The sequence below is a fragment of the Bombus vancouverensis genome, chromosome 2, assembly GCF_051014615.1.
Source record: "Bombus vancouverensis nearcticus chromosome 2, iyBomVanc1_principal, whole genome shotgun sequence".
Classification (NCBI taxonomy): domain Eukaryota; kingdom Metazoa; phylum Arthropoda; class Insecta; order Hymenoptera; family Apidae; genus Bombus; species Bombus vancouverensis.
Genome location: NC_134912.1, coordinates 10,492,331 through 10,518,793, shown reverse-complemented (window position 1 = coordinate 10,518,793; position 26,463 = coordinate 10,492,331). Strand labels below are relative to the sequence as shown.

General features: G+C 38.9%; 1 protein-coding gene across 3 annotated transcripts in view; it reads left to right on the top strand.

Moving 5' to 3' along the window:
* The window catches only part of LOC117163227 (uncharacterized), a 267,579-nt gene that overhangs the window by 55,188 nt on the left and 185,928 nt on the right, over nucleotides 1-26,463 (top strand). For all 3 annotated transcript variants that reach the window (XM_076627864.1, XM_033345308.2, XM_033345307.2), the window contains exon 2: nucleotides 17,123-19,140. In XM_076627864.1, coding sequence (XP_076483979.1) covers nucleotides 17,533-19,140 — 1,608 coding nt within the window. In that variant the 5' untranslated portion in view covers nucleotides 17,123-17,532. The remainder of the gene's footprint in view (nucleotides 1-17,122; nucleotides 19,141-26,463) is intronic.

The window sequence follows — 26,463 nt, the reverse complement described above, 5'->3', positions numbered from 1 at the left end:
GAATGTATAAATATGTAGAACAAAATTTGTATAATCTGATCGAGGATGATTTGAAATCTTAAAAACAGTATGCCACAAAAATTCAATCGGCCTAACTAATTACGCACGACCATCGTTTCGAATCGTCGATTAGGTTTACGCTATTCCGTACACAGTATACGTAACAGTACTTTCATCCACGCGGTACAATATAAATTATTTCGTTATTCCGTATCTTAATTTCCTCCTACTGATAGACAATTTTCACCAAGTTGCCAGTCACGGCTCTCATATGCGTTCTATACCTCACGTATGTCAGAATCAGCAGCGATATAATTAACACGCCAATCAGTAACAAAGGATCGGCGTGCACGCACACCGCAAGCTAATGATCGTCGAAGCTACATTAACGATGTATCGGTAATTAATGATCGTAATTCGTAAAGTCCTTAATTATATAAAAGTTTACGCTTTCTTTATTTTTGGCACGCGTCTTTTCTTTTTCGTATTTCTTCTTTCTCTTTTCGTATCTCCCTTTTTCGCTCATCTCACAGTCCTCTCGCACAATCGAGCTAATATTATTACCGAAAAAATGAACGATACCGAACGATTCTCTTGCGTACGCTATCGTCCATAATAATTAAAAATGATTATTGCAAATACATTTCGAAAGAGACTCTTTTGAAATTGCTTGTCTTAAGCAATTGTATTCGGTAAATAGATATTTCTAAAAGAAATGGTTAAAAGCGAGTGATAATTCAAGATACACGAATAATATAACAATATAAAATGGTGAAAATAAAATATGTGAAAGATAGAGCACGATATAGAATGTAAGAAAAGTATCAACCTGTTGATCGAATCGCATCAGCTGTCCAAATGTTTCTGGACAATATCGTAATCGAAACACAATGTTCGATGATAAAATAGATGAAATTATAAAAGAGAAATTTACAATCTACAACTTGTCGCTCGTCAATTCATTAAATATTAGTATCGTTAGTTAGTAAACGATTGTGCGAGGGAGTTCTGGTTTACTCCTTTTTTCCTTTCCACCTTGTTGACCTTTTCTCTTTAATAAGCTCCACTTTTCTGTGTTCACCCGGCGCCGTCCCTACGTTCCACTCCCTCTGCTTTCTTTTTCACCGTAGCCACGCCATGAATCGGTACGTATAATTGGCTTCACCGCGTTTACCAGCCGGCGTATTTGGACTTGGTTGCGTGTTCAGCAGCGTCGTTTTAAAAGCATCCCGCGGAATATCGCGACGAGGCATCATTATCTGGTAGAAAGGCAGATGCTGCATCCACGATACACGCTCGATTCCTTTGAACGTATCTCGTGCCAGATTGCGAATCGCCACGCAGTTGAAACGCGTTCACGGTCCCTTTTCTTATTACCATTTATCCGAGATCTTTGTCTACAGCGTGCAGAATTATTTCAATATTTTTTTATTCTTATTTAAATAAAGTAAGAGGATGGATCGTGTCAGAAGCTTCTCAGATCGCGGATAGATTAGAAAAATTGACGGAGAAACTTTTAGATTATGTATCCGGTTGTAGCGCTGTGACAACGATGGTAGAGAATGCAGGGTAAAAAACGGAAGTGTTCTGCATTTTTGTATTTTTGAATCGCGTTTTATAAGGAATTTTGATTTTTTAATTTCTTATATCTTTGTGATTTCTTTTAGGAAAAATTCTCCCACGATTATCTAGACGCTAATAACTAGAAGCTAAATAATAATAATTAGTTAATTGACGAATGAAAAATTGTAAGTTACATAATCCATTATTGATCTACAATTTTATCTACGTTGAACTGTTCTTCTTACGACGTGCGCACTTGCGGAAGTAAGTTACTTGTTTCTTCGTAATCGAATATCAATCGTGTACTTCTGTAACGAAATCAAGAAATTAATAAAACACGCAGTTGATCAGTTTCGCTTCCGAGAAATTCATTTATAGAAGTCTGCCTACATTTATGCATGGTGCGCATGTTTCTAGCTTGTTTCCCTATAACGGTTGTGTGTAGGCGTAGCTCATTTCCGTGGATTGTAAATATATTGCAAACGTCGGGAACGAAATATCGCAGATGCGGCTAATTATTCGTTGGCTTATCCTCGCGGCATCTTCTCAAATAAATACAGCATTACCGATGGCGGATGGTTTAACGTTTAGCTGAACCATCGGATTGACCAGGAAGAGACGGTTTCGTTGCGTCGTAGTTACTACCGTGTGCGATAAAGTTGATACAACCCTTCCAGTCTTGGAATATATGTAAACAGCTGCGTATCTAACTCGAAGATAGCGAAGCACGCTGTAACCGGAGACATCCGAAGGACTTTGCCTCGTTACAGAGAAGATAACTTCCACCATCAGCAGCTTCTTCTTCCTTCTTCGCGATCAAGATCTATTCATGGTTAAGTCTACCGGATAGCGTAAGATGGGAAGGGGTACCATAAGAAAAGAAAACGTGTCCTTCGTTCGTGTAATTCTATGTTTATCACGCGGGTGTAGGCGCATTTACTCCTCGGTGCTTACCATACAAATTTGGCAAGAGAATTTTTAGAAGAAATATAGATTTGATTGGTTATCCGTGATAGGTTATCACGTGTATTTATAACAAAAATATACGTTTGACGATTATTCATATTCATATACAACAATTAGATCTAATTATATTATTGTATTAATTAGATAAATAGACGTCTCCGTTCGACATCACGGGCAACAATGGCCCTCCTATGGAGATAAGAATCTCGTTGTCCACGTCAATCAGACAAACATCCTCCGTCGGTCCTGTCCGTTATCTCATGCCTTTGTATTACACATAGATACGTCCACCTGACGTATCGAGTATCCTTTCCAAGTATGTTTGACGAAGCATAAACTTCTGGACCGATGGGGACAGAGTGACTATGTCGACTGTCGAAAATATTCTGTCATTAAAAGTTTTACTCTTAGAAATAAAATTAAGGTAGATACTCTTCAATGATCTTCTATCTAGCGCCGTGCAATATGTATTATGCAAAGATAAATGAATATGCGAGTAGAAAGAATGCGGATCTGTTTGATAATAAATATAATGGGCCTACGTTTTACGATATGATGGCAAAAACGAAAACGTATGAATTTTTGTTATTAACGAAATTGTCGTATCTACTGTGCAGAGCTGGCATAGTAAAGTGTAAGCGTAGTGGATCATGTTGTAATAGGTTCACTTTCTCTGATGCAATCACGAAGATAGAACGAACGGTTTCGTTATTGGCAAAATTTTGCATCCATTGTACCAGGGGTAGACAGATTGGTAGGTAGATTTGATTGATTATGGTGCAATAGGTCCGTGTACGGTGACACAATTACAAAGATAGATCACAGGTATTTTCGTTATCGATGAAACTGTCGCATCTGCTGTACAGAGTTAGAAAGTTGATGGGTAGTCTGACTGATCACGGCTCGATAGTAACCAATATTGAACGTAATGGTACAGTACACGAGTACTTGTTATTGTTAAAAAACATCGCATCTACATGTCGAATCATGTAGAATATAGAATTGCGCGATGAAGATGTCAGAGACAGCCTTGAGCCTCAAACATAATGCATGAAAGAAAAAGATGTAACGCAAATCCTTCAGCTTTGCGAGCTGCTTTTCACAAGCTGCATTACTCGTCTTACGTTACTCACGTGAGGAGCATATGCACGCATTGTGCCCTACTCGAGAAACCTAAACTCCAGAAGCGTGCCACGTTAACCATAACGTTTTCACCGCAACAAACGCTACACATACACCCTTCCTTCGAGACACTCGTTCATTTTTCAGCTTCTAACGGCTACTGACATGTACGCTCTGCTTACTCGGGGATTTCTACCGTATCGTGGTTTGGTGTCTACGAATCGTCGTTTCTGTGTTAATGCTTCCTCCTCCGGCAGAGAATTTCGGTTCGTAATTCGTATTCTATGAAACGTACCATGATATAACGCGCTCGTAAATTTAACTATCGCGCGTTGCATTCTGTTTTAGAAATCTGTGTAACAAAAGTATGTCATTTTATGACCGACGGTATGCAATTTACATGTAGAAAAAATAATTAGTTACCGTCTTAAGTCTAGAGAACAGGAAGCATATTATAAAATATCTACATATTATTCTACCACGTAAAATTATTTACGTACGTGTTTTACGTACGACCGGTTAATAAATCAAAGGAAGGGGACGAATAAATTCTCTCTTAAAGTAAACAATAGCTATAAATAAAATTTTTTACGAAGGATATACATAATTCAAGCGGTTAACTGCGTTCGACGTGTATACACGTCAATCCAAAACTTTACTTCGGTGCGGCTGACGCGTATATTCGTCGTGTGAAATAAAAAATTACCACTTACTATAAAAATTCAAAATTTTAGTAAAAAGTAATATATATGACATTTAATAGTATGTTTCTTTTATACTTCCAGTAAACCTATTATGTATTTTATAAAAATAAGTTTGAGTATTTGATTATTCCCTTTGGTGCGTACATCGGTTATTCCCCGAATTGTTTTGTGTACTTTGTTGCGTATATCGGCTATTCCCCGAATTGTTTTGTGTTTTATATCAGCTCGTATAACTTTATACCAGCCATACCATCAAAAGCAAGCCACTTCGAAGATGTGCCGTCCGGTCAAAAAATGAAATCCGTAAGGAGTCACGTTACTGGTGCTCGACCTGCGAAGTGCCACTTTGTATGATAAAACAATTGCTTTTTTTGCTTACTTTGAAAAATACCACACTGAAATCGGTTGAACTTGTTAAATCCTTTTTATTGAATTTTTCTTCTTTACGAATTGTATACTTTTTCAACGATGAATTGTTAATTTTTTATCGGACAAAAATGGAATCTTTCCTCGTTTTATTTTACTTTCTTCCTAAAATTTATAATAGTAACATTTGCCCTGTGTTCGACGTGTATACTCGTCATTGCTTCGTTTTAACTGCGCACCCCGTAAGGTATGTTTCAAACTAAAGTCCGCCAGTTAACAGATTAACGAATAACACATTGTATGTTGAATTTAAAAAGATCAATAGCTAAAACAATTACATAAACTGAAAAGTGTTTGTGCCAGGAGTATGTGCGTTGAGCGATTAACTTGACGTTTGATTTTTACGTAGATTTAACGTAGATTTTTATTGGCGAAAACAGATTTTGCAATTCGACCGTCCCCGATTCTGTCATCCGAGTCGTTCACCTCGACGAGAGATCTAGCGCGCACATTGACGCGAATACGCAGAGGCGGGTTTCCGGCGAACAGGATCGGTCAAGTTCGGTCACGGGCGGCATAGGAGGGTTCATGCGGCGTACTCTAGGTTATTGATTAGCGGATACATCGCTGGAAATTCTGACCGCGCCGCGAGGATCCCGCATAATAATCGTTGCGGCGCGTTCGTCGCCGATCATTCGTATGCGATAGCGGCTCAGGCTCGAGTTGGACACGTGTAAAACGAACCTGAAAATTAGAGTAGGTTACAACCGCGAATTTTCGGTTAACGATCGGTTATACGTGCGCGGTATAGCGCTCTAGATGGTTACCGATCATGAAGCGTAACATTATGGGCCGTTTATCGTGCAGTTATTTTAGAAACTTTGGATAAGACGAGCTCGCTATCCTGTTCTTTCGCCGACGTCGAACCGGATTCGATGCACCGTGCTTCGATTGCAAACAATGAAAATTGGTTAAACCTCTGATTAGTCAGTTTTACTTGAATTCACGTAATTCGATTTTGTGTTCGTGCAATTTGTCCGAACTCTGTTTATTGGAACGAAACTTTTTTAGTTTCTGATTAAACTTTCCACCCGTATGTATATCCTGATGTATCATATATGTATGTAATGACGCGTGATTCTCATGAGATAAATATCAAGATACTGATTTTATGTATCCTGGGTTCTTGATCTTTTCGAACGAAACGTAGGAGCAAATTGTTCCATTCACAAGCCAGATACGATATTTCTTAATATATTCGGCGCTCTCTTGTGTGAGTATACGAGTCTCTCGTCTTCTTAACCCATAATCGGTAAGATCGAGCCTGTGAAAGCTTAGGAATCTTTATTTTCATGATAATTTGGAAAATACGCGTTTCGAAATTTTATACTGTTAGCCGATACCTATATAACTTAATGACTACCTGTGTAATTTATAATACTACTTCTTGTAAATTTCCCAACATTAACCAAGAGACGAGTGATCTACTTTACTCTATTAAGTAGATACTACACGTATCGTACAAGTATCGTTTCGTATTCTGCCCCTAAATTAGTCTTATAACCATCTAAGTATGCACTTTCTCTTCTAAAATCAATCACGCAAGTAACACATAATAACCGATAAATAAAAAGCTACACAAAATCCGCTTGAGACACCTTTTTTCCCAGTCTCACGGAACTGTTATCGCAACACATCGTTTTTTAAATCTTCTAACAAATTGACATCGTGCGTACAATTTGTTCGTCTTTTATTGTACCTCGTCGATTACGAGTATCGCTGTTCAAGTTCGACATCCCCGAGGACATCCTGCGGTGTAATAACGTAATTACGCCGTAATTACATGGATCGACGTCTAACGTGGATATTTTTCATTTTACTTGGCCGCGTTAATGGATTTTCACCGCGAACGTACTTTGACCTCAGTCTCTATCCTTCATCGCACCCCACCCGTTTCATCCCTTTCGCGACCAACGTCCTCGACAAAAGAAGAAAATAATTTGCCACCCGCGAAATCGATACCGGCTTACGACCTGCATGTTCGTGTACATCACGTGCTCGCCCGATTCGTTAGCGGGATTCTAACGGATTCTATGGGTTCGCACGACACAGACTGATCGTAGATTAACTGCATTTTTGTGTGCACTTTATCGCCAAGTATTTTTCTATTGTATGTACCACGAATGTTTAAGTAGAAGATACACAGGCAGTCAGACTGTAAACGCGTTCGAATAATTAGTAGACTGTGGATTTTTATACACTTATGGAAAATTTGAAAGTGCAACGAAATGTACGTAACGCGAAAAATTTATTGGAATATTTTATTATAATATTGTACTTGGTAGATGATATACAAATTTCTATTTAAATTCTATTTCTTTAGTTATGTTCATAAAAATGTAAAAGTGCATATAAAAAGTAGTAGCCAAATGATTCGTGACGAATTACTAACTGCCTTTATATCGAGTCTTTCAGGATGAATCTTTCGAGACTATGACCAGTAACAATATGAAACCTGGTGATATTCGTTCCCAAACTTTCCCTAGTTATTAGTCTCCTAATTTTCAGATGATTGTAAAGAACGAAGCTGAATAAACCGCTATACTAATTCTTTATTTAAAACACGAATAAGAAGGAAAGAAAATATGGAAAGGGAAAATTACGTATAATCGATAACAATTTCGTCTTTCCTTCGCAATTGAAGAATTCCTGAAAGATAGAAAAAAAGAGAAGAATAGTATCAGATTGACGTCGAATCGCGGGTTTACATGGAATCCACCGAGAAGCACACCGTAGTCACTGCGTAATTCCGAATAGAGTTTCAGAGTCAGGTGTCGGGAGTGCATAATTCGGGAATTAAAAGTTTCACCGCGCCTCGTCGTTTGTAATTAGCTGTTCTCAACCGATACACTGCACACGTTAGGATAAAACGTGTGCCGACTCATCGTCGACGCGCCAACTTTGCTGCAGGACCTTTCCCACACTGTTATTATACCATTGTCTTGCTTCACGTTGATCGAGACACTCGTTTTTCAGATGGATGAATTAACGAGAACTGGGATAATAATATTCAACGAGACTTCGTCTCGATCGTTCCTCGAACCTATCACGTACAATACAACCGATACAATGGTGAATTCCCTGCAACCATTATCTATACTTCGTACGATCTTTCCGTCGATAAGATCGTTTGGCACGCTTTATTTGTTGTTCTTCTACGCGTAATTTGCTCGACGCGACTCCGCCTCCGCTTGCCTTTGATTGGAGCCGATCGTATCCTAGATCTGTGATCACAGATTAAATAGATTGGGCATCAACGACTACGTTCTTGGTAAATAGAACGCAGGCTTGGAAAGAAGACGAGCAGAAGGAATAATGGTCCGTGTCAATCTTATGTGTATTTTTGACTGTAGCTTATTTTAGGAAATATGGTAGGCGAAGGTAGAATACAATATTCCCCGAAAATGATACTTTACTGTTAGACGGCGGATGTTGATGCAAATTTTTATGAATCGAAAGACAATCCTAGATGAAGATCTGTTTTGTCTTTTAAATAGAACGCAGCTAATGATAGCATGCCTCTCGTTGTGTATTAAAGCGGCATAATAGAAGCACACGTGTGCAGAATCTACGCGTGGAGTTTACGCGTGGAGATGGCGCGTGCAAACTGCAGAAGATGAAGCGCGTTATCACAAGCCATGATACCTCGGCATGATGCAGACTGGTAAAGATCCCCTGCAGTATTATTAACCGGAATGACGAACGGAGTACTCATATACCCCTCTTGTCTCCTTTTCAGCTCTGCATTACACGTGAATGGGTTTTTCAGCTGTTTTCGCTTTTAACCGACAACGAATCTGATGCTCGTTGATGCTTTTTATTTTCTACAAACGTCGCTCTACAAGTATAATTTTAGAAATTTGCATAATTATAGTTTCTAACGTTTCTTTGGTAGACGTGGAAAAGATTGATAGACGAAAGCGTTAAATGAGCGTTAGATTTGATAAAATCTAATAGAAATTATTCTTACTAGAAATTTTCCATCGATAAAATTGAAATTAAAGTAGAAGCACGTAGCCGGTCTTGAGAATTTAAAAAGATCGAAGTTGCCATTCTTAGATGTATTGTATGGTGCTTTCGTCGTTTAACGGAGTGGTATATCGATCGGAAGTCTGCATATCAGGCCGCGTATCACACATTCACAGAGGCCGCCGTGGAATTACCTCGAAAGCGCGCGACAATATGGTGTCACGCGTTCAACATAATCAATCGAGTTCCATGAGGTTCGCATCGCGTGACCTAAGCTCAAGCTCTGTCGCAACGAGACATGTCTCTGCCTCTTTCGCAAACGACAGCCCTTTTTTAATTCGTAATGCTTAAGCCTGTTTCATATTGTGTATCATTTTTTATCTACGGTTCGTTTAATCTAGTTTCATTCGATATAATTAAAGCAAGCAACGTGTGTGGTATTTTGAGACGATAAATCTATACTTTGGATTTTCAATAATTTCCATCGTATATGTTAATGATAATTTCGAAAATCGCAAACGTTAATATTATATTTCCAGTAAATCGAACGGTTAGCTTATAATGTATATTTAAAAAGGCAAAATATCATTTAGAAAAGCTGTAACATCGCGAATTACGTGCATTAGATTATACTTTGTAACATTCATTATACGTAATTAAACTATTAGCTAGCTTTATACTAACAAAGAATTGTCTTTCGTAGATATATTAAATTTGTTACATCTATTGTATTAAAAACGTGCAATATAACAATACACAATTATATATCATAACGTGTTATCATATAACTAAAAAGCAATTCCATTCGAGCAAAGAAAGTGAAAAGAGGATCGATCATTTTTTGCCAATTAGATAAGGGGAAGCACGAATCTCGAGGGATTAATATTCCTCATTGACAGAACTATCACGTCTGTCTGAATCGTCTCGCAACTCGCGGCTATCCGCCATTGCTCGTTACGCTACTTATCTTTATGGTTTCTAATTACCTCGACCAATTATCGTTTCCAAGTTTCCAGTCGAATCCGAGCATATAGCACACGGGATATTCGCATGGCACGACCGCTCTTACAGTTGGTAATATGCCGATTTTAGTCGGTCGACGTTGCTATTTCATTAAGAAAGGGAAAAATATGGTTTGTACCATCGACGAGCATGGAACGGCTTGGTTCTTGCGTGTGCTCATCGTCCGATCCGCTTTCCAGGGGATCCTCGACGACACGGCTCGACGAGTTGGAAATCCCCTGTTTGCAGTTTGCTCGAAACGAAAGTGTGAAACGCTATGCCAAACTTATAATCATGATTTCCTTGGTTTTATTCAATTCGTGAATACATATACTTACACGTACGTCTACTACACCTGTGCTACACCTACCACATTTACTACACCTAGGGACGGAATTAACTTCGATTAGAGTCTGACCGTGAAGCTTCGAACGTTTCATTCGTATTTTCAAATAAGTAGAGATAGGTTGGTACTTTGAAAAATTTGGATTATGCTTTCAAGTGCAACACGTTTTAATAAAATATATTCGAATCTTTCGTGAGTACTTCGATCAGGAATTTGTGATAATTAATATTTCTAAGTATAAACGTTCGAAGATCTACGACAAGAAATGAACCAAGGCCAGGTATTGTATCTGATCATACTAATTACCAGTAACCTACAAAATATTTGGAGGAAAATTTGTTCAGTCGATACTCTGAAATACCCTGTAAGTACACATATCGATTGAAGTGAGTTAGTTTCGCGAACAGATGTGTGCTAGCTGCGCGTAGTTATTTGTTCAGTCATATCCATCTTTGTGAAGCTTTCGAGGTTTAATTTAATGCTTGACGAAACTTTCAAAGGAAAAAAGTGCATAGCGTCGTTATTTTGAAGTTTTAAAACGATGGGTAGGTTTGAATGGGATCGAATGGAGTCTGAACATCGGAGTAGAAAATTGAGTTTCTCAATATGGCTCCGACAGGCTTGATGAAATTAAGCAAGCAGGGATGGTTCTGTCCTCTTCGTTGTATTGTTGCAGGGAAACTCTGCGTTTCTAATTATCGCGCGAAACGTGTGCTCGTTCGTTAAAAGGACTTTTAGGGCGCTTCAAAAGCGATTCGGCTTTAAAGGGTGGAAAAAAGGTAGCGAAATTATTTGTCGATGAGTTGTGCTCATCTTTTATGGTCATAAAGTATATTTGTAAAAGCATTTTCGATAATTCGAATAAATGTTATTAATGTATGCCATTCCTTGTTTCAATTTCATGCTGTTTGTTAAAGCAAAAAGCGTTTAGTATTCGCAGAAGTGAAATAAAATAAAACAAACGAATTCTTAGTCATCGTCGTCCCGACGTTTTTAAATAGAGAAAGAAGTAAAAGGGGTCTCGAACGTCTGCGTGTAGATGATCGCTGCAAAAGCATTGCGGCACAGGAATCGTTAAAATAGGCAGCCTATTGGCAGTCTGAATACTGCAGTCCGACTACAACGCCGTTCAAAAGTTAGAAATAAGTAAATTTGGTCACAGATTATAATCTAACGTTACACGAAGAGCTAATCATTCTGTCCCATTTTGAATACATTTTAAGATCGTTTCAACTCCAACCAAAAGCGAGAAACATGTCTCCATTTGACTAACTCAATTATTATTTATCATATATTTATTATATATAGTCTGTATTAGTTTTGCAGTCTACAATCTATAGTATATATAGTATATATTATTATTTATATCCTCGCTTATCAACTTAGAACCAATTTCCGGCTGTACATTTTTCCTTTATTTCCTATGTTTACTCTTCGTTCTGCACCTGCACCTTCATCCGTATCGTATGCATTCCGTTTATAAACTATTTTAAAATTTCAACATTCGCGTATAACATAACATCTATCCTACTACTAAAATCCTTTCTTTGCTCCTTCATCCTATCGATAGGACCTACTGTTCTTCCTCCTATTCGATTCTTTCCCGGTGTTCAATATTGTATTCCCTCTTCGGTTTCTGTTCCTTACTATTGCCCTTAACGTCTTTATTTTTTCCGTCTCTTTCCTTGTTTACCGCCTTAGCTTCTCTGCTTTCCCAAGGATTTCTATTCTCTGTCTTATTGCCCCTAATACCATTTCCATCGTCTACATCTTCTTGCGTTTTTGTCTTTTCACGTTGTTGCAGCACGTGCCTCGTTCTCCTTCCGATATTCTTTCTATTCAGTTCCATTTCCACGTCTGTATCTTGCTGCCGCAATCTTCTATCTCCGCTTTTCATTTTTCCTTCTAATTACATATCCTGCTCTTTTTTTTTTATTCTAAATTTAATATTTCTAAAGCACTTCGTACCTACGTACATATAGAAGTTGGTAGATTTTGGCTACTCTTCCACACAATTGTGAGAAACATAGTGTGTCTACTAGCTGTGAAAGTAAGAGGAAATAAGTGGTGGTGACGCTAGTGTGTTAAGTGGTGTAACGTCGGTTGCGCGGGAACCTCATCGCCTTTGCATTTTCCTCGACCGCGTTCACGTAACTCGTCGCCTTTCAAAATTAATCAGTCTCCCCTGACCGCGGAGGAAGAGCTTTCAAATTTCTTTCGTAATCAGGGTGTTGAGCAAGCGGGCGGTGAGAAACGCCAGAACGGACAAGAGAACCTCTCCTCTATATCGCGTATCGCTTATGTGCACACTGTTCGTACTTACGTTCGTAATTAGTCACGGCCAAAGATTCTGGCCAATTACGTTAACCGGGTTGACGGGATATATCCAGAGCGCGAATACGACGGTTAGGTTTTGCGTATCGTCGCGGAATCGTTGTTTCTTTGACTGTCGCGTTCGAACTGATCGAACGATGCCAGCTAAGAGTTTCGAGAAACGCGTCTGTGAATCGTTTCATAAATAAAGATTAAATTGGCAGCTGTAGGGACGGATGGCCAGAGGAACGTGTTACGTTTGTTAAACGTTCGATGTTGGTTTATTTCATTCACTCGAAATGTGTAACTTAAGACGTTTAGAAGCAAAAGTTTGGAACGGTTGATGTAGATAGAATGCGGATGTTTATGGAAATTAAATTTTTCATGAACACAAGTAAAGGAAGGAAACCGGAATAGAGATTTCTTTCGACTACTACATATTGTAAGGTGTAAGGTTTTATTTTATATACGTAGACTTAGGCTCTTTATGCAAATTTTCCCATTAGATATTACGACGGATACTTTACTTATGATAATTATATTGCATTCTATATATCTCGTACCTATAAATGTTTCATAAATGCATAAATATTTAATATGATCAGCAAGTTATTGTAAAATACTCGGTAGAGTTTTAATTAGAAATTGTACGCACAAGTACATATATATATTTTTTTTTCCTTCGTATGAAAGTCAAACTATTTCCTTGTTCTTGTTCCTAGTGAAGTTTTAATTGTATTTGAATTATCGCTTACTATATTCTTACAAACTTAGGTGTACATTGCAAGTCGACAATTCAGACGTTCTTCTTTGTCCTTACTTTATTAAGCTTAATCCATGAAAATTCAAACGTACATGCTCTTCTTCGTCATCCTCTACAGATCTGCAACTCTGAAACTACCTGTACAAAGGAATCGTCTTGTATATGCATGAACTCTGTTCTACAATGTATGCAACCGTCGTTTCCCTTCCATTTTTCTCCACCGTTTTTCCTCTTTCTCTCTTGTTTACACGTTCCAACGACTGCTTCGATTTTCGATCGCGTATCTAGAATTTTCCTACGAGAACACGAGCGAGGATTCGTTTCGACGACGTTTGACGCATTACAGCTACCTGCTTCTCTTTCACGCACTAAATGCTATACGGTTCTGCGGTTTCTAGGATGATCCGCATCGCGCCACTGAAAAAATTCGGTCAAGTCGTCGACGGATTAATTAGACGCGGCTTTACGTTTAACCGAGGTTGGGGTTAGGTTGTGTAATGAGAATACAGATTTCTTTTCCTTCTCTTTTTTTTTCGTATGTGTAAGCGGCAGAGAGAAAGAGAGCGAGAGGAAGGCTTTCCCACTTAAACGATGCCAGTTAACGACTGCATTAGAATTGCAAGCGAGACGCGGTCTCGAAGGTAGCGGATGTCGGAATTAAGCCGCAGAAAGTCACGCGTGTTCGCCTCGTTGCACGCAGAGTTGTCGGGGAACGAAGGAAAATTTCTCGCGTTCCTGTGTACCGCGTTGACGCACACTTTCGTTAATATCTTTTCTGCTTTTTTGTTGCTTTTAAAAAGATACGATTGCGCGTCCAGCACAGTTTATCATGAATATCGTACGTAAGGACGAAAAGATTGCTCGTTCCTGCGAGTGTTGAAATCTTCGGAATGTGAGAGAATGCATTGCAACAAGATGATAATTATACTTGCTGTCGATTGTAATTACTTTAATAATCATGAAAATCGTGAATAATATGAAGTTTCGAACGAAGCTTTAAACGAAGAAATTTCTCTTTAGATGAAGAAACAGATGTGGTTGCCGTGAGAGGGATTATGAAACGCGATGGTATTATGTTTTAGTTTTTGATAAAGTTTCGCTGAATTATATAAATTATATATAATTATATAAATAAATTATAAAAATGAAGTACGGTGTAGTAAATACCGATGTGGATATTACGTTCGTCTGATATGCAATTGAAACAAAAGTTAATATGTACTTGAGTAATATAAGAAATACGCTTAGCGTATTTCGTATCTTCTTAATTATTATGTAATTTAAAATCAATTTTTATTACAATGTCGTATATGAAACTAACGTATCAAATCTATATAAACTCATCTATTTTATTTGCAACAGATTCGTTCGTAATAACAATCTAATTCTTTCAAGAAACGTATCGATTTTTCTAAGCATCTTTGTCTCTCAATACTTGAAACAACGATGATAGTCGAAGCAGATAGAGTTGGTTGCACGTTCTGTGCAAACATCATTTTGTTCTTTACTGTGCGTGGTGGGATTAAAAGTTTCCGAATAATACGTCGCAGCTGTGTTTCATTCAAATGGCGACAGCGTAGAAAGCGATTCTTCGCGTATTTATTATCAACGTTTGATTGACCTCGTGCTGCTGAATTAGAATAAGTTCCCGTCGCATACATCCTTTATTCCATTAGGCGTCATTGTTTCTGCAACGGGCGATCAGTTTCGCAATAATGCAGTGAACTTTTCTACGCGCGAACGGCCTTGCCTTTTTACATCGACAACGGCCACGTGTAGGTGTCACTTACTTTCCTGCCTTGAAAAACCTTTCACTGCTTTGCACCTACATAGACACACGGTAGACAACCCGCGTGCCGCTGCTTTAAAGTCAAAGAATTCGGTTTCGTAGTTGAACATTGCGCCTCCCTCCGAAACCTCGAATTCACCGCTCCTGGCGAAATTTTGTCATCTTGAGAACAAAATTTTAATTGATGTTTAAAAATGTAGAAAATCTTCTATTTAGAAGTTCGAATTTTCGAAGTACGAAAGCTTAAATTTGGAAGTTCGAAAATTTATACGTTTGGAAGTGGAATTACTTTTAGATGAAAGAATCCGAAAGTGTGAATCTGTCGAATTCTAAAATTTACACGCGAATCTCTCGAATTTGAAAACGAAGAAATTTATCGAGCTTAACATTTATAACGTTTGCTGCAAAAATACAAGAGAATGGTAATTTTGTTACGTAGATAGTACGGTGGGATCCACAGGAGCATTTTACTAGCAATTTCCTTCGAAGGATATTATGGGATACTATATTTCACGAAGGTACTTTCGTATTATTTCATTTTTATCGTGTTTAATAAAATTCATCGCGTTTTAACGCCCTATTCGTGTATTTCAAAGTTTTGTCCACACGATCGATAATTGGTATGTTACCGCCAATTTATCGAGTCGAATTGTCCCTCGTAGGTGTTGTATCGCAATATAGACTCGCTTAGAATCGAGAATGGCACTGCAGATGCACCTGTGTACCGAACCACGAGAACTTAATGACCACGTTTCTCCTTCTAGTGGGATTGAACTAAAATCTACGAAAATGTTGGAAACTTTAAAAAATCATGTCGTTCGCCTTTTTTGTTTTTTAAATAAACGCTCGTTAGACGATAACATAATTCGTTGTATCGTTAACTGCTTGTTTTACGACGTTCAGTCGTACTAAATTGTGAAAAATTATAAATCGCATGCAACGAAAACACGTGTGTTGCTGTTACAAATATTCAAACTAAATTAGAAGCTATCGAATGTAAGATAAATTGTAACTTACACTTATCGTTTTACATTCGTTACAGAATATTTTATTATTTTCATATAATATTTGTATTATTTTCATTCGTTACAGAATAATGAGATTTCAAAAGTGAATATTTTAGTCTGGTTGAATACATAGCTAATGAACGAAAACGTGAGTCAATGAGTTAAATTATATATCGGACCTTTAAGCGGTTACCAGACACGATCCTGAAGCTAATGCTAATTATGTTAATTATGGTCCAGACTTGGTTAAATAGGAAACGATTATATGTGTAGATTAATGTTACAAACCAATTCAGCAACCACCGTAGACGCCCCTGAATTTTATTTTTCTTGTTGAGTCAGTTCCCGTTACCCTATGATTATTCACGAATTTGTTACGTTATTTTCTTGTATCTCCAGTGCTTCTTTTTAACGCAGCTGCATCGGACTTTTAGTTGATGAGCATGTCGCTGTAAACGTATACTTTACGACGTACATACTTCGCTCATATCTGTCATCGACTATTCATCGGGCGTACTTTAAGTTACGGATGTCTACCAATTTGCAATTCCTTCCAAATAAGAAAATTTAAATTTCAAAGCCCGAGCTTTCAAATTTTTACAATTTCTGAATTGAAATTAAAAAGATTTCCGAACTTCAGAAATTATAATAAAATATTGCTTGTTTCAAAAGTACAAAAGAATTGTAGTCTGCATGAACGTTAATAATTCGCGTTCGTTCTTCCTCGGAAGGAAAATTAAATTTTCGAAGGGCACATCGGTAGACATCTCGATGCCTGGCCTTAGGCATCGGCCACAGAACGACCTTCATCCTTCGCCGATCTCCATCAAATCGCCTCGTGTCCCTCTCTCCGTTCTTTTTCATACAGTCGTTGCCTCTCACTCTCTTCCTTTTCTTTCCTTTGGCTGTTTCGAAGCCACGCGAACAGGCTATCCGTACCGTATGCCATTCATGTATTTCACAACGGAAGAGAACGTCCCGCACCACCCCGTCTTTCCATCGTTCCCTAGAATCTCGTTCACCCTTCCTCCGACTCATCCTCCTCGTCATTTCATTTTTCACAACCGTTGCTTCACGACGCTTCGATTTGTTGTAGCCGTTTTTTTTCTTTTGAGTTGCTAGCCCCTATCCTGTTCCTACTTTCTGTTGCAGATTTCGTACGAACCGTCGTTGTACGGTACGAAAGGCACCGAGAGCGACGAGGATGACGTAGCCGTCTGGCGGCTGCCAGTTCACGAGAATCTTATCGAGAGGATGTACACGAACGAACAAGGTACACGAAACAAGAAGTCGTTTGCAGGCCAGTCGATTGTTCACGCGTTATCAGAGAAAACCGGGATATCGAGAGCAAGAATCACTGCCAGAGTAATAATACTCAGTTAGAAAAGTGTCGTTTCGTCCCAACTTCCGTCCAATTTGACAGAGAGGAACGAAACAGAGGAGAAACAAAGAAACATAAAAACGAAGGGGGCAAATAGAAAGGAATATCGCTTGTGTTCGAAACAAAATTCTCTTTCTTCGCTACTCGAGATCAAAAAGACTGAATATCAAAGAGAGGCAAGATGTTGGGAGTGAGTCAACCGGGAAATCCACCCTCGAGCCTGCGACACTCGGCGAGTTTCTCTTGTTTGCAACGCGGTACCGCCAGCGAGGGACACAGGGCGAGGACCTCGACGCTTTTACAGCAGCCGAGCTTGCAGCTGAGCAACAGCCATCATCAATACTCGTCCGGTCAGACTTCTCTGTTGCAGCAGTCGACCGGAACCGTTCAACATCGCATCGAGGCATTAGAGGCCGTTCAAGACAGCAACGATTACGGTTTCGTGAAAATTCGACCACGTCTACGTAGCACTAACGCCACGTTACACTATGAGGAGGAATTGGCCGCTCAGAAAAACGCTCTTTGGGATCGTGACGCGTCAGCGTTCAGCGATCGCGAATGCGACACCAATTACAAAGATTGTTCTTTGAAGATCAAGGATAGAGAATATTCGCCAAAAGGAGCCTCGAAGAATCCGAATCCACTGCGAGGAGCACTGATACTTTTTACTTCCACGTCATCTTGGTGGAAAGCCAAGCAACGCGAGGATCAACTGAACAGTTCATCTACGGATCGCTCGTTGACCTCCGCCACCGGCGCTGTGTTGACCTCGTCCGAGCGAAAGTGGTCGAGCACCTCGATGGCGTCTCCGTCGAACGAACGAAAGTGGCCATCGGTGGTGACTTCGCCTACGAACGACCGGAAGTGGTCGGTAGGCAACAACAACGCTCTAACATCGCCAGGGAACGAGAGGAAATGGACCAGATCGTCCGTCTCGTCGAATTCGACGGGACAGCAGGACAGGAAGTGGCGGTCTCTCGGTGCCCTGTTAAGGGCTCCGAATGGCACCAGTTCACACGCTGTTCAACATTCGCTGTCGCATAACATGAGCGTCTCGATGATCGAGGGCGAGCACTTCCGGGAGGATTTACGTGGGTCGAATTGCAAGTCGACGCGTTACCAGCAGCCCACGTCCTACTCGGCCCGTGTGTCCCGTGTGAGCCGGGACATCTACAGAGAGAACGGAGAATTCGGTCAGGCTGGAAGGTCGAAGGTTAGCCGTAGGTTGTATCAAGAAACCGCGGATTGCGCGGATAGAGACGTGGACGAGAGACACGTGACCGCTAGACATCAATTCGATGACGAGTGTCGAGGTCGAACAAATCGCGAGAGTATCTGTAAAGCGGAACAGCAGTCCATTGGCAACGATTCGCGTGCAACTACGTCTACTACAAGATCCAACCGGGCGCAGAGCTTTTATCTTCTGGATGATTTCTTACGGCCTCAGCCGCAGCAGAATAACAGCAAGTGCATGCTGAACGTTTACCTGTCACCGTCACACTCAAAGTCGTCTGGCAATGGTAACGATCACTCGGCGGGAAGATCAGCCGATATGAAACAGCAGGTCTCGCAAGGGAACGTGACGAACATCACACCACCGCGACGTCATAACTCTAGCTCGGATAGCCTGGAGGTCGCGACTAGTCCGCTCCCGCCGCCTGTGCCGCCTCCGCCACCTCAGGTTACCGCCAGCCGAGACAGAGAAAGGGCTGAGAATTTCAAAGAGAAGGACGTGTGCCAGTGCAAAATGTGCTGGACCAATATGCAGCAGAGATCTTTCGTAGAAGAGGTAAGTCCTCGGGGGAGAGGAGCGACCGCGTTTCACTTGATCGGAATAACGCGTGACATCGTGTCCCCCGCTTTTTATCTCCATACGTTTCAACGTGTTTTCTTCGTATTTTCGCGTATTATTCTCGCGTGTTCTTCTGGTATTATTAAAAGGTACTTCGATATCGAGAGGTTACTTTTCTGGGAATTGGAATCGAGGATTACTTGATTCTCCATGGAAATTAGGATGATCATACGCGTGTTCGCTATGGGAATCGAAGTTTCAAAAATCCGATGATCTGTTTATTTTTGATCTGGGAGTTCTATAATTCGGAGATACTTTGTTTGAAAGTTGAAGCAAAAAGTTTAATGGCCTGAGATAAAATAGGAATTGAATATCGTGAGTTATGTATTATGTATACGTATTTGTTTTGTTTTATGGCAATATACAGTCGCCTAGGATTTGCTACTTATTGCTATGGTATTGTTACATTGTTAAAATAACGGGTTTTTAGTAGTATAAAAACTATATACATACCTCGTTGTTATTTCATGAAAGAGTTTGTATCAAAGATGCTGGTTGATACGAAATCCACGAGAGCGAAAATATTGAAACGCAACCAATAGCATGAGTCGACATAGATACTCTGAGAGGAAATTTCTCCGAGGAAATATTTTCAGTCAGCTAGGAATGTAGAATCGATAAATCAAGCGACGCGTGCTTTTGCTTTTCAATTTTTCGTCGGCCAACGAACTCACTTTCCTATGTTTCGATCGCCACGTTGCATTTACATAATTGATATCATGGCTTATCGATTTCGTTGCTGCTTTTAAATTTCATTAAGTTGATTGTTATCGTTCGTGGATATCGTTGCAATTGAATTAGAAAATGTAGAAAACGAACAATTTCAAACATTTGTATCTAAAATTATTATACTTATATTTCAAACTAAAATAATTTTCTTCATTCATCGAGTTTTCATGCTTTTATCGTTCATTCGTTTCTCTGTTGGTACATAGATTAGATTTATTGATTTTGATCAAAGAATTCTTCCGAATTATTTATTTTTCAGTTAAAAACATATTCATGTCTCCATCACTTTGTTTCCATTTCTATTAAAATTTATACCTTAAAAGCAGTAGCATGATTCTTTTAAAATTTTCACTTTGAAAGTAACAGTTATAAACATTGATAAAAAAGTTCTTATTCGCTAAGTATAGCAATGCAAAAAGCTATTGAAGTACTCAATAGCGTAATCGTGAATATTCCAATAGTAGGCGCATCTAGATATCGATTTAACCCAGGCTTTTCAACTTATGGCCGAGGAACATCTGTAAAACTGTTTCTGAAACGGGTCGATAAAGCTAAAACGAGACACTTCTTCTTTCTATATCTACGTCAAATTCTGCAAATTTCAATCACTTACATTTAACTACGTATGGTAACGTGTATTATTCAATAATTTAACGTATGTTTCCTTTCTAGGAATTACATATCTAATGCAATAGTATTATTCAAACATATCGTTCAACGTATCTTCGACTTAAGCTTTTTGATATAAGAAGAATGTAAAAAGCAGTAGGAAAATTTAGTTTCGTTAATGAACTCGGATCATTTTGAATTTTATTCTATACTACTATTTCTGATACATCGATTTATCAAAAATTTCATTTTCGCGTAAAAATATTAAATATTAATCTCAAATTATTACGTCGCTTATTTTACTTCTAAACTATCATTTTTTCCATCTTTGGATTATTATCTTCTAATTCCTCTATTTTGAAATTATCATTTCCTTATTCCCCTGTACTTCAAACATTTCTCTTCGTATAAATCGTTCGTTTCAGAAATTATTACGCTCTCCTTTGAAAACTATCATTCCTCTGTCTTAAACTTATCCTTTGATCTATTTTTTATCTCTCTCGTGATGGGTTTAAATTCGCTTCACAATCCCTTTCGCTAAAAATCGCTATTCCCTTCACAATCACATCGTTAATAAAACACCACCTGTCTAGACTCTTGCTGCTTAATTATCGGACCTCAGACTCCACGGTATCGAAGTCCTTAATATTTCGTGTTTTCAATTATGAACAGCGCGAACGGGAACTGTACGCGATTTAACGGCCGAGCATCGATGATACGTGATATGGAGTTTAGGATCACTGATTTTACGAGTTCACACGCTTCCTGGGTCGACAGATATCGTCGCGTCGGTTCACTTATTGGACGAGATAAGGGACACGTGCTGTCTGGTGGCAGGGTCGATTCACCGCTAATGTTCTGTAACTCAATTTAGAGGCAGCAGAAAGCACAGTTACAAATCGAATTGGTACGACGCCGCGTGGGACGACGAAAGATGTAACCCTTTCAATAATTACTGTAACAAGAAATAATTGGGGCACGTATATCAAGTAAACAGAAGTTTAAAACAATTATAGCGACCAATGAACGTAGAAATGTGAGTCTTAATTGATTTGTTGAAATAATCTAGTGAAATAAATGCAAGAGAACATCTATGCCAAATCGATCAAGTAAAATAAATAAAACAGAGAATTAAATATCTTTGCTGAAGTTGATCGGGTTGAATAAATGCGAGAGAAGATTAAAGTACCATGAATTTGGCACGACTGTTGTTTTTCTGGGAATTCGATATTCTAATGTAATCTATTTCCATTTGAATTTCAAACTTACGATTAATTAAATTATATCTCATGCAGCTAATGAGACGTGTTAAAAAAGAAACGCGAAATAAATTCTGGATTACGCGCGGTTTCAAAGATTCGCGATTATCTATTATTGAAAATGGCTGGAAGTTGTTAACTAAGTGAGTTTAACTACAAACAGAATGGATGTTTAGTATTGCTTCAAGTTTGGAAGTTACTCAATCTAGAGAATGTTTTCTCTCTGAAAGTCTATTGTGTGAAAGTGGACTGTTTCAGTTTACGCATGGAGCATGGAATCTCAACTAGTTAGCTAGGTATCTTTGATATCGAGCCTTTTAAGGTGATCCCTTGCGTTTAGGATACGCTTTCACAGTCACTCGAATAATATTATCATCGTGATTCAATGGATGAGTTTTCTGCGAAAGTGTAAACAAGTAAATTTTCCCTTATAAATCACATTACAGATAGAATCTGTAAAAAAAAGAAATAAATAAAACACATAATAACAACAAATTATAGATCAATTTTTTTAAATTATTTAAACCCTTTAGAATTTTTTTCCAAGAATCAAGAATGATAAAATACAGAAGAATAAGAAGGGATGCAAAAATAATATTTAAAACAAATTTTTATATGTCATATAATTTACGAACTAAGTACGTAATTAGCATTCAAAACCTTCAAAAAAAACGGGGGACTGTCTTTCATAAATTTATTTGTCGCTCATAGTTGTCATAATTGATCGTAAATTTCAACTAAATTATAGAAAATAACGTTTGTAGCCGTCATCTTTCTCTGCGTTTCAATTTATGGAGTTGATCGGTATGGTTTCTACGAGACCCATAAAAAAATAAATCGTCCATTTTACCTTCGAAATTCCAGCTGAACCGACCCACGTGATATACCCAAAAAGCAACGATCAAGAAAAATCTTCATTAACTTCCAGCATTCCGATTTAGTTGCTGCAGTAAAATAAAAACATTTCGCCACTTCCTGCCCAAAAAAATGTCAACGAAATTGCACGAATACCATCTGAAGTGCCCTTTAACCAGTAAACCCCCTCGACATCGTTAACCGTTCCAATTTATTCTCGCCAAAAAATCCGAAAAATGATCCAACTGGTACAGTTAAAGTAAAGAAAAAAAAAAAAAGAAAAAACCCGGCAAAATCTCTGGTAAAAAAAATTCATTTGCACGTTGAACGAAGTATATCTGCCTTAAAAAGAAAGTCAGATCCGTATCACGTGCGATCGCGTGGCTTCTCTTCTTGGCTGTATCGAGTGTTTGAATTAGGCTGCCGCCCCTGACCCCTTATTTTCGCTAGTCTCGTATCGAACGAGAGCCCGTTATTCTTGGGACGCAGCAGGGTACAGAGTGACGGAGGAAGTCGTATTTCTATCCTTCCAGTATCTACTCTATTATTAGCAACCGCTGCAATGGCGGTGGACGCGGCTCGACTGGATTTCCGTTCGATTTTAAAACACTGCCGCATCCTAGCGGCTGCCGACTCTCGTGTAACCGTGTTCGTTCCTGTTTCTCTCTCTCTCTTTTTCCCCTTCAAGTGTGTTTTCTAAGCCTTATTGCGGATTTTCATCACGTAGCCGTGCGGCGGAGCAATTTTTGCATCGGTGCATCAAACTCTGGCGCGAATTTACCTGGCGAAACTTTACGGCTAGGTAAATTCGACGATAGCAGATACGCGCAGCACGCGTACGTATCCGACAGTCTGGCGAACGATGTTTGCAACGCGATTCGAAACGTCCCACGCAATATTTTTTTGGCACAGAGATAGATTTACCACGAAGATCGATTATTACAGTGTTACGCTGAAAGACACTGTTTAGAGGCGGAAGAAGACGCTAGCGGGAAGATTTAGTATCTGTTTAGCGAATTTGTTAAGTAGTTTGACAAAGTGCCGAGTAGAGATTGATTTATGTTATCTGTTGAGATAAAGTAGCCCTGTAGTTCTCTTCGGATGGGCATTCTTCTATGCGACGGGCGTTTATGATTGTCCTTCAGCAACTAGAAATTGAGTTTCTCTTACTCATTTTTCTTCCTGCTTTTTGTGAAACTAAGGATAAGCAACATGTCTAATGTCGCTTATACATTTTGTGATCGATTATACATTTCGATTCATCGTTAGAACCAGCGTTGGTGTTTAAAATACGCGTTCCGGATTGATAAAAACGATCGATTTATCTATTACGTTGTCCAAAACGTTTCTTTCGTTTCATAAGGTGATAATAGATGAGCAACAATTTCACAATTTCTGTTTTATATTATTTTATTGAATTAGGTATGATCTATTGCCTTCTATTTCTATTATTATGCTCGTGCATAATTCAATAAACTAATGTAAAACAAAAAACATCGTGCGCCTGTTATTTCCTTATAGAACCAAAGAAACTTTTCGGACAACCTAATACATTCATTCAATATGTATACATCGATAAACTATAATCCGGCTAGTTTTATACAAACTTCTAAGAACGAAATTTTTTAAAAAATATAACCACAAAAATATTCCAAATATTCATCGACAATCTTCTATTGCCTGGATTCAATAGTGAAAATCTACAGTGGACTTGGTTCTTCTTCAAGAAGAAAATAAAAATTCAGCTACGCACAAATCCTGAGGTTAACAACATTCGAGAGTTCCTTGCTGTTTGCACGCAACGATCCGGCATATATCTTCGAAATCTAGGAAAGGAAATTTCTAATAAATATCATTTTTCCGGACTCTTTTGTTCTTTACTTTTGTCCGTGCTCTTTGTTCGTGACGATTTCAGCGGCCATGCGTAACCACGAACGCCCTTCGTTCCTCGTCTGCACTCGTTTATCCCGTCGCTCTTCCTTTTTCCTTCGTCCTCTCTTATTTTTTTCTTCCCTATTTTTCCTCTGTATAATATGAAGACAGGCTAGGTCAGGGACGCGTAACCTACACATCCGGTGGAGACCAAGCCACTTGCAGCCGACGAAAGGCGTAGACCAATGCTACTACAATAATTCAGCGTCCGCCACGTTGAATTACTGGCGTTTCTTCAATTTTTCCTTGCCGGCGAGAATGTGGCGTTAAATTCGCGTGATTCCAAGTTGCACGCGTGTACACGCTGTACGGATTCGGGATACGTACGCCTGCGAATTGCCGTCAATCGCGTCGTGTCCTTGATTTTCTCTCCCTTCGAGATTCCAAGGAATTCTGCCGTGAAACCTAAAGGACAACTTGCGATTTTGTCTGCTCATTCTGCAAGTGCTGTAAGTAGACAATTTTTATTCTTTCTTATTTTTGAAATTATATGATAAATTCAAGAGGATAGAAATCCGAAGGAATTTGTGGACCCTGGTGCTATTTTTTCGAGGTAAATAAATTTCTGGGAAATTAGTGAGAGACGAGGGAAACGAAGATTTGGAAAATGATGCAAGCCAGTTGTACGCTAGTTTAGATCGAATTAGATTGAAGCGAACTTGAATTTGATACGAGGGAACATGGACGTAACTGGATCTACCAAATTACATAGAGCTGGGTTTTAGTAGGTCACTGGGAAGCTCGTAGCTTCTACAAACAGGGGACTTTATTCCACGTATATAAATCTTACGTTGCTCTTGATATATCATTTATATATATTTCTTTTTATAAAGTACTCTTTATCCTCTTCCAGCAATATCTCGCGCATTTCACTCGAAAAACATCCCCATCTGCGTCGTATTATCGCCGACTTCTCTTTTACCAAACGATCGTTCTCCCTCGGTTGGTATATTTTTATGCACCACCGATACAACGCGTTATTTTTAAGTTGGCCGCGTGAACAGGATCAACTAAGGTTGAAAAAAAGGAGAAAATCGAAGAAAGTAAAAAGAACGGAGATTTAATCTAAGAGGGGGAGGCGAGGAAAAAATGAAATGAGAAGGAAAAGCAATAATAAGCGAAAGAAAATAAACGGAAATTCAGGCTGTCTGAGTCGATGCCCTCGTACGAACAACTAAAAAGAAAACCTTTTATTTGGATGGGTCGACGACGATACGTTTGAAGCACCACGTTTGACGATCCCGCCTGGCTGAGTCACGATGACGTGCAAAAGCTCGCGACAACCGAACTCGAAGAGACGTTTGCGAGTGCAGAAACGCGTTCAGGTATGCGGCAGTCGCGTATCGAAAACATTCGCGGGATTGAAGTTGAAAGAGCGGAGAAAGGACGTTATTTTAATCCGCTTGACCCTCTATCGCGTCATGCGATTTCCAACTTGCAAGTATTAAATATTATTATACACAAAGTGAATTATGTAACTTGATTACTTTAAATCAGTTGGCCAACTGAATTTTTTATTAAGAAATATAATCCGAAGACATGTTCAAGCTCATTGCAAACTTCTTCTGTATCGGTTCTCTCGGTCCAACGTTTTCCAAGTCATCTTCAGCTTCTTTACAAATTAACTTTTTCGTTAAAAATTAAATTCCCAGTTTATCGAACTCGTACTAACATCTGCTAAAATATAGTCGTAAAGGAAATATAGGTTTATCTTTGAAAGATCTAAGAAAAGAAACCTCTACCTAACTCTCAATCTCATCAAATTACTTCGCCAAACATCATTGCTTCCTTCTCAGCCGCCTAACGGTAGAAACGATTCACCAGCAGATTCTCATCGCTGAAACCAATCACGCATCATCGTCGCGTCGAAATCGAC